Source organism: Rosa chinensis, chromosome 6, assembly GCF_002994745.2.
Source record: "Rosa chinensis cultivar Old Blush chromosome 6, RchiOBHm-V2, whole genome shotgun sequence".
In the NCBI taxonomy this organism is placed as follows: domain Eukaryota; kingdom Viridiplantae; phylum Streptophyta; class Magnoliopsida; order Rosales; family Rosaceae; genus Rosa; species Rosa chinensis.
Window position 1 is genome coordinate 39,494,846 of NC_037093.1, and position 7,817 is coordinate 39,502,662.

General features: G+C 38.6%; 1 protein-coding gene across 2 annotated transcripts; it reads left to right on the forward strand.

Annotated features, from left to right (window-relative positions):
* The first annotated feature begins 549 nt into the window (after nucleotides 1-549).
* LOC112174567 (pentatricopeptide repeat-containing protein At3g09040, mitochondrial) lies at nucleotides 550-7,501 on the forward strand. Of its 2 annotated transcripts, XR_005801916.1 has the most exons (4): nucleotides 550-731; nucleotides 917-985; nucleotides 1,125-4,669; nucleotides 7,373-7,501. XR_005801916.1 is itself a non-coding variant. In XM_024312357.2 (3 exons), exon 3 carries the CDS (start codon nucleotides 1,208-1,210, stop codon nucleotides 4,262-4,264), a length of 3,057 nt encoding a protein of 1,018 aa, XP_024168125.1. In that variant the 5' UTR covers nucleotides 550-731; nucleotides 917-985; nucleotides 1,125-1,207; the 3' UTR covers nucleotides 4,265-4,875. The 2 variants fall into 2 exon arrangements, 1 of the variants encoding a protein (XP_024168125.1); XM_024312357.2 differs by lacking the exon at nucleotides 7,373-7,501 and having other exon boundaries at nucleotides 1,125-4,875.
* The last annotated feature ends 316 nt before the right edge of the window (nucleotides 7,502-7,817 follow it).

A 7,817-nucleotide genomic window follows, 5' to 3' on the forward strand; every position in this document is an offset into this window, starting at 1 on the left:
ATTGTCAAGAGCTAGTAAAAGACATCAACGGTATAGATTCTGGTAGGGATTGGCGAATCTCCCCTGTGATTGCTCGAATTCGAGCAGCTCCTCCCCCATGCAGGCTACTCCCATGGTCGTGGATTTCCAGAAAAGCAAACTGCGCAGCCCACCATATTGCGTCGCTTAGTGTGAGGAAGACGTGCCCGGATGTCTGGATTGACAGGCCGCCGTCTTCCCTGGTCCATGTTCTCTCACGCGATGGATTACCTTGTCCTCCGCCGGCGTCAATGGCTGGGTTGAGACTGTAGACTACTGCTGGCTTTCGTTCTTTGTTATCGTTGTTGTTGTTTCTTTCTGTAGCTTTTCTTGTTTCGTCTTAGTTAGCTTGTCTAGTCGTGCCTTTAGTATGGGCCTGTGACTATGAAAGCTTGTTTGGTGTTTGCTGGGCCTTGTTCATGTTGGGTCTGGTCTGTTCTTTCGCCCTCTGGGCTTTAATGAATGTCTTTTCACGTCCAAAAAAAGAAAAGAAAAACTCTTTGTTTATTACTCTCTCTCTCTCATTCGCTTAAACCCTCCCACGCCCAATTTGAGTTTCCGTAGTGGGCGGACGCCGTTTGCTTAAACCCTCTCTCTCTCTCTCTCTCTCTCTCTCTCTCTAAGCCACTGAACAAGACCTCAGTTTGCAGATTTTTCTCTTGGGTTCTAAACTCATAACAGTCCCAGCAGCTGCCCTGTCATTCCTCTCTTAGGTATGGGCCCTCTTTCTCGTTTTAGTTGTTTCAGTATTTGATTTCTGTGAATGTTTATGCAAAATCAACCTGAGGTTTCTTAAATCTTCATTTTGATAGCACGATTGATTCGGAATTTTTATTGGGTTTCGTTGAGTCCATCAACTCTAAATTGAACGCTTGCCAATTTCTATGGTTTCATATAGGTTTCAGAGAGAGGGAAAGGATCAAGCTTTATACTTTTCAAGTTTGCCATTGTGAAATCCAGAACTGAGGTGCTGAGGCTAGTCATTTCTTTTCTGGGTTCTGTTTTCTGTTTCTATTTGCTTCACTTCAAAGCTTGGCAATTGGCATGCTTTATTTCTTTCACTCATATATTGATTGAGATTTTTGGGTTTATGTATAACATGACAGCCTCCATGTTAACTTTGGTGCAAACACTTGTAAAATGGATCAATCTTTTTATAAGCCAAGTCACATAACAAAGTCATGAGTCAATGCGCCTCAGGCTTCCCTTCAAAACTTTACACTCCTTCAGCCAAAACCGCAGACTCTCATCCGAATCAACTCTCCCCTATGGAACCCGTGAGCCGCTCCCCGCCCATCTCTTCCAAATTTGTCGAGAACAATGCAGGCTTATCAAGACCCACAAAGTGTGCGGTGAAATGTCTGAAAGAGAGCTGGCTCAATCTTCAAGAACCTGCAAGGCTATCCATGCCCAGGGCTTGAAATTTGAAGTTGGGTCGAAAGGGTTGCTAGGAAATGCTATTGTGGGTTATTATGCCAAGTGTGGTAACCTGGGCTATGCCGAGAAGGCATTTAATTGCCTTGATAACAAGGATGTGTTTGCTTGGAACTCTGTCTTGTCAATGTATTCAAATAAGGGATTGCTCGAGCAGGTTTTTAACTCATTTGAGTCAATGTGGAAATGCAAGGTTTTGCCGAATGAGTTCACGTTTGCAATGGTCTTGTCTGCTTGCACAAGATTGGGGAATATGGAGTATGGTAGACAAGTTCATTGCAGTGTTATTAAGGTGGGGCTTGAGTTGATATCATTCTGTCAAGGTGCACTTATTGATATGTATGCCAAGTGCAATTGTATAAGTGATGCTCGGCAGATATTTGACAGTGCAGTGGAGTTGGATACTGTCGCTTGGACAACAATGATTTCAGGGTATGTTCAAGTTGGGCTGCTTGAGGAAGCACTTAAAGTGTTTAAGGAGATGCTGAGAGTTGGCGGTGTTCTGGACCAAGTGGCCTATGTGACTGTCATAAATGCATGTGTTGGTCTAGGAAGGCTAGATGATGCATGTGACTTGTTCTCGCAGATGCCCAATCCAAATGATGTGGCATGGAATGTGATGATTTCTGGGCATGCAAAGAGAGGTTATGAGGTGGAAGCTGTTAACTTTTTCCTGCAAATGAGGAAAGGTGGTGTAAAACCGACAAGATCTACACTGGGAAGTCTTTTAAGTGCAATCTCAAGTTTAGCAGCTCTAGACTATGGGCTGATAGTTCATGCTATGGCAATAAAGCAGGGGTTAGACTCTAATGTTTACGTAGGAAGTTCTTTAATCAATATGTATGCCAAGTGTGAAAAAATTGATGCTGCTAAGAGAATATTTCATTATATATCAGAGAAAAATCTTGTCTTGTGGAACGCAATGCTTGGGGGTTATGCACAGAATGGGTATGCCGATGGAGTCATAAAATTGTTTACTAATATGAAGGCATGTGGTATTCACCCTGATCAGTTTACCTACACCAGCATTCTTAGTGCCTGTTCTTGCTTGCAAAATTTAGAAATGGGACGCCAATTGCATTCAGTCATCATCAAGAACCAATTTGCTTCAAATTTATTCGTCGGAAATGCATTGGTTGATATGTACGCTAAATCAGGGGATCTGAAGGAAGCAAGGAACCAATTTGAGCTCATAAGCAATCGAGACAATGTATCTTGGAATGCAATTATTGTTGGATATGTGCAGGAAGAGGACGAGGACAAGGCTTTTTGTATGTTCAGAAGAATGATATTGCATAGGATTGTGCCTGATGAAGTATCCTTGGCCAGTATACTAAGTGCTTGTGCAAATGTTCAAGCACTGGACATGGGACAGCAAGTCCACTGTCTCTCGATTAAAATTGGTCTAGAAACAAGCCTTTATGCTGGGAGCTCCCTTATTGATATGTATTCCAAATGTGGGCTAATTAGGGATGCACGAAGTGTTCTTGATTTCTTGCCCCATTGCAGTGTGGTCTCGATGAATGCTCTGATTTCTGGCTTTGTTCATAGAAACTTCGAAGAAGCAGTAAACATATTTCGTGAGATGCAGGATATTGGATTGAACCCATCTGAAGTTACTTTTTCAAGTCTTTTAGATGCATGCAATGGACCTATTATGCTACCACTGGGAAGACAAATCCACAACATAGTACTAAAGAAAGGCCTTTTGTTTGATGGTGACTTCTTAGGTGTCTCTCTTTTGGGAATGTATATGAACTGCCAAAGCAAAATAGATGCAACCAGTCTTTTCTTAGAATTCCCAAAGCCAAAAAGCAAAGTATTATGGACCTCTATGATTTCAGGACTCAGTCAAAATGATTGTATAGAGGAGGCATTGCAGTTGTATCGAGAAATGCGTAGTGATAATGCCCTACCAGACCAAGCAACTTTTGCCAGTGTTCTTCGAGCATGTTCTGTTATATCTTCTTTACAAAATGGTAGAGAGATCCATTCTCTAATTTTTCATACTGGTTTTAATTTGGATGAGTTAACATGTAGTGCCCTGGTAGACATGTATGCTAAATGTGGGGATGTGAGAAGCTCTGTGCAAGTTTTCCAAGAAATGGGTACTAAGAATGGTATTATTTCTTGGAACTCAATGATCGTTGGTTTTGCTAAAAATGGGTATGCAGAAGATGCATTTAAGATCTTTGATGAGATGAAGCAATCTCATGTTGAGCCTGATGACGTCACATTTCTTGGTGTTCTCACTGCATGTAGTCATGCAGGGAAGGTAGCTGAAGGTCGTGAGATCTTTGATTCTATGGTCAATTATTATTCTATTCAACCCAGGGTTGATCATATTTGCTGCATGCTTGATCTTTTGGGCAGATGGGGTTTGCTTAAAGAAGCAGAGGAGTTTATTGATAGGCTAGATTTTGTACCAAATTCTATGATTTGGGCCACACTGCTTGGTGCTTGCAAATTACATGGAGACGACATAAGGGGTCGGCGTGCGGCTGAGAAACTGAAGGAGTTAGAACCACAAAGTTCGTCCCCATATGTGCTACTTTCTAGTATGTGTGCTGAATCTGGAAACTGGAATGAGGCTAACTCTTTGAGGAGGGAAATGAAAGAAAAAGGGGTGATTAAGTTGCCTGGATTTAGTTGGATTTCTGTGGGACAGAGGACAAATTACTTTGTTGCTGGGGACAAGTCTCATCCAAGTGCTGCTGAAATTCATGTCGCTTTAAAGTACTTGACAGCAATAATGAAAGGAGAGGGCTGTGTTTTTGATGAAACAGATTCTTTGTTGCATGAAGAAGAGTGAGAGAAGTCCTTTTGGTAATCTGAGGCTGACAATGCTACTCCCTTAGCAAGAGTGCAAAGTACATTAGAATTACTTTCCCAGCAGTATTCTGCAATGATGCTTTGCAGTTGCAAATCTAATCCCTCTCTCTCGCCTCTCCCTCACTCAGATATATTTCGGAGTTTCCCTGATAAGGGATTCTCAGCTGAGGATCTGATAATCGGGCAGCCTGGTTAACAGCAAGTCAAGTTCAGGCAGTATGCAATGTATGTTCATGTGGATATCAATTGCTGGTGGAGCTTGTTTTACTACTTTTTAAGAGCAGAGAGACGCTGGCAAGAAAGTACCTCACTGTTTGATTTGGTGATGGGTTTGTTTCTCTGGTACCTCAGGGAATCCAGCCAACATATTTGGAATTTGGAAACTGTGAGCCTCTTTACATTCCTCGTACAAATTCTGATTTTTTAATAACCTCTTTCAATTAGATTATGGTTCTTTCTTTATGAAAGTATATTTGAAGTTGTTTCTTTGTTAATTTTTATTGCTCATGCTCCATTGCGATGTTGAAGGTTCACTTCATTATGTCTACTTCGAAACTCTTTTTCTAAGAATTTCACAGATTTAATTTCTTATTTTTCATTTTTATAGTTTCCTCCATGGAACTTGAATAGTATGCATTTAAACACAAAGCATGTTCCTATTAATTGCGAGTAATATGGGAAATAACTTACTTTATAAGATACCAAGAACCGAAGGCAGTTTTATGTAGAACTTTAAGAACTTGGTATCTCACCGTAGCCACTTCATCTCCAACCTTTTAAAATTGAAAAAGTTCCATTTTCTCTCTGCATGTTATTCCCTTCAATAGATGAACGGATTTCAATTTAAATATAATAGTTTATTCTTCATATTGTATAATTTGTACATGCACCAAAGCAATTCGATTATCATGCTTGTTCCGTTTGGAGTTCAGTAGCCACTCCTGCTTTAGTCTTCCTTGTTCATATTTCATTAGCTGTGAACTTCTTGTCCACAGCTTTTGTTTCTTGTTCCTGGTTCCCTCTTCCATGAAATTTTGTGTCTTAAAAAAAAAAAAACAGAGAGAGAGAGAGGCTCACCATTGACAAGAAACTCATGTAATCTTAGTAGGATGTTCTTTGAACTATTGAATGTCATGTAATCTTCTATAATCATGTAAAACCACAACCTAATTTAATTCAAATGTGTTTAAGTGAAAAGAAGGTCTCTCTTAGATTGAAGTTGATAGTTTGGAAAATGGTTGCTTTAAATTTATGAGTAACATGCTTAACTTCCCAGAATAAATGTTCTTGTTCAGGTTGCTAATTTAAGAAATGCAAGGGCCATATTCTTGATTCAGGCTATTGAAGATCAAATAGTATTTAATTATTACCTTGATTCAGGGAGGTGCGTTTTTAAAAATATGGATCATGTTGTCCCAACTGTGAAAAGATGTGGTTTAGGTCTTCAAAATAGTTCTTAAAGGCATAATCAACACATTTAACTCAGACTTGATCCTACTATTATGCTTCTGATGAAACACATATTCGCTATTTCCATTCTGTATCTTTAGTAGGATCATATCTCCTCTTCTTAGGTTGAAGTCAACTTTCAAACGATAGTTTGTAAAAATTTTGCTTTTAAAATTGTGAGTACCATGCTTTAATACCCAGAATTTGTGTTCTTGTTCATGTTGCTAATTTAAGAAATGCAATGACCGTATTCTTGATTCAGGCTCTTGAAGGCCAAATAGTATTTGATTATTACCTTGATTCAGGGAGGTGCATTTAGATATATGGGTCATGTTGTCCCAAACTGTGTAAAGATGTGGTTTAGGTCTTCAAAGCAGTTCATAAAGGCATAATGCACACATATAACTCAGACTTGATCCTACTATTATGCTTCTGACGAAGCATATATTCTCCATTTCCATTCTGAACCTTCTGTAGGATCATATCTTTTCTTTGTAGACAGTGCTTCTGCTACAAGTTCCAGTTATATATGATTATATTATTACCTCCATTGCTGACCGCACTGGTTTAAGTGTGTTTGCGTGTGTCCTTGAGTATGATATCTGCATTAGTTAATTGCAAAGAAAAGGAAATTGTAGAATAAAAATAAAGTGATTCTAGTAGAATAAAAATAAAGTGATTCTAGCTCTTACAGAAGCTACTTCATCTTCGACATAATGACAAAAGTCATGGTTCTGGTGTTACTAGTAATAGTGCATTGTTCAGATTTTATATAAGGTTGTGCACCAAAGCTTTTGATAATTCTTGTCTTGGGTACTTGCTCAAAATCTAAGGTGATGCACACCCAAGGTTTCCTTTTGTTTATGGGTTCTTTGCACCTTAAAACATCCAATTTCTTGTTGCTATATTAAGTAAGTAGAACTAGAACCATCTTTAAAAGAATGCCTTTGGATTTAACACCAATTCTAACTTAATTGCTACTGTTATTGTTGGATTTATGTTAATTTCTATCCTTATAACCGTGTAGCTCTTTCTATGGAAGTGCTTTCTTGATTTGCTTATTTTCCACCTGCTGTTGCATTCTGTTCTCTGTATCACTGTCTAAGTTAACTCTGTTGAGAGTATTTTTAGTTAACTGCTTAGAATTATTACCCTAATATGATATATAAGCTGAATGTTTGCAAGAACAGGTAGGTATGATAAGCACAAAGTGATAGAAAATCTACATTTCCACTCAAGGTTCTCATGTGAAGAGTAATGGTGCTTCAAATTATGTAAAAAGGGTGCTTACCATCAAAGCTTTTTAAATACTTTCCTTGAGTTGGACATTTGTTTAAAATATGATATGACAACCACTCAAGCATCTCTGCTTCATTAGTCAAATATTTATTTTTTTCAGGATTCTTTGGATCCTAAAAAATTGATTTAATTTATGTGAACTTCAATATTCACGAGCTTTACAGGTATGTTAGAAAGAAAAAAAAAATTGTATTATGATGTCTCAGCAAATCTAAATTGATTGCTTGTAAAATGCATCCTTATTCAGTATAAATTGCTCTCTTTATCCAGAATGAAAATCATCTTGATGCTTTACAAACAGCAATTATTATTAATACTATATGATTAACTCTGTGCTCAGGTCCTAGTTGTTCCTCTATTGGTTGAGGTACCTTTACAGTGATGCCTATTTCATCCTACAGCTCATGGTCAAGGCCTTCAAATAAACTCAATGCCATGGATACATTCATTTTCCTTCTATGCTGATGCTGCAAAAAAATTGAGAAGTTATAAAAGGGGAGCTGCTGGAGGCATTTGGTTTATTCTATACAAATGAAACTTATGTGTCCGAGACTCTGATACGGAAAAAGGCATTCTTTAAAAGTTGGAGACCTTAGGCTTTTGGTAACAACCTTGTACAAGGTCAAGGTTTTGGCTTGAAGGTTGAGAAAGGTGTTGTGAAACTTTTGTAAGGGGAAGATTTAGATGCTGTGCTGGTTGCTAATTAGGTGGTTCATGAGGTGAGGATGAAAAATGAGGGATTTGTCTTTAAAATAGTCTATGACAGAGTCTACGACCACGCTGAG

Bases quoted from the DNA above. Each gene is read 5' to 3' on its own strand.
- LOC112174567 (XM_024312357.2), top strand. From the start codon at position 1,208: ATGCGCCTCAGGCTTCCCTTCAAAACTTTACACTCCTTCAGCCAAAAC.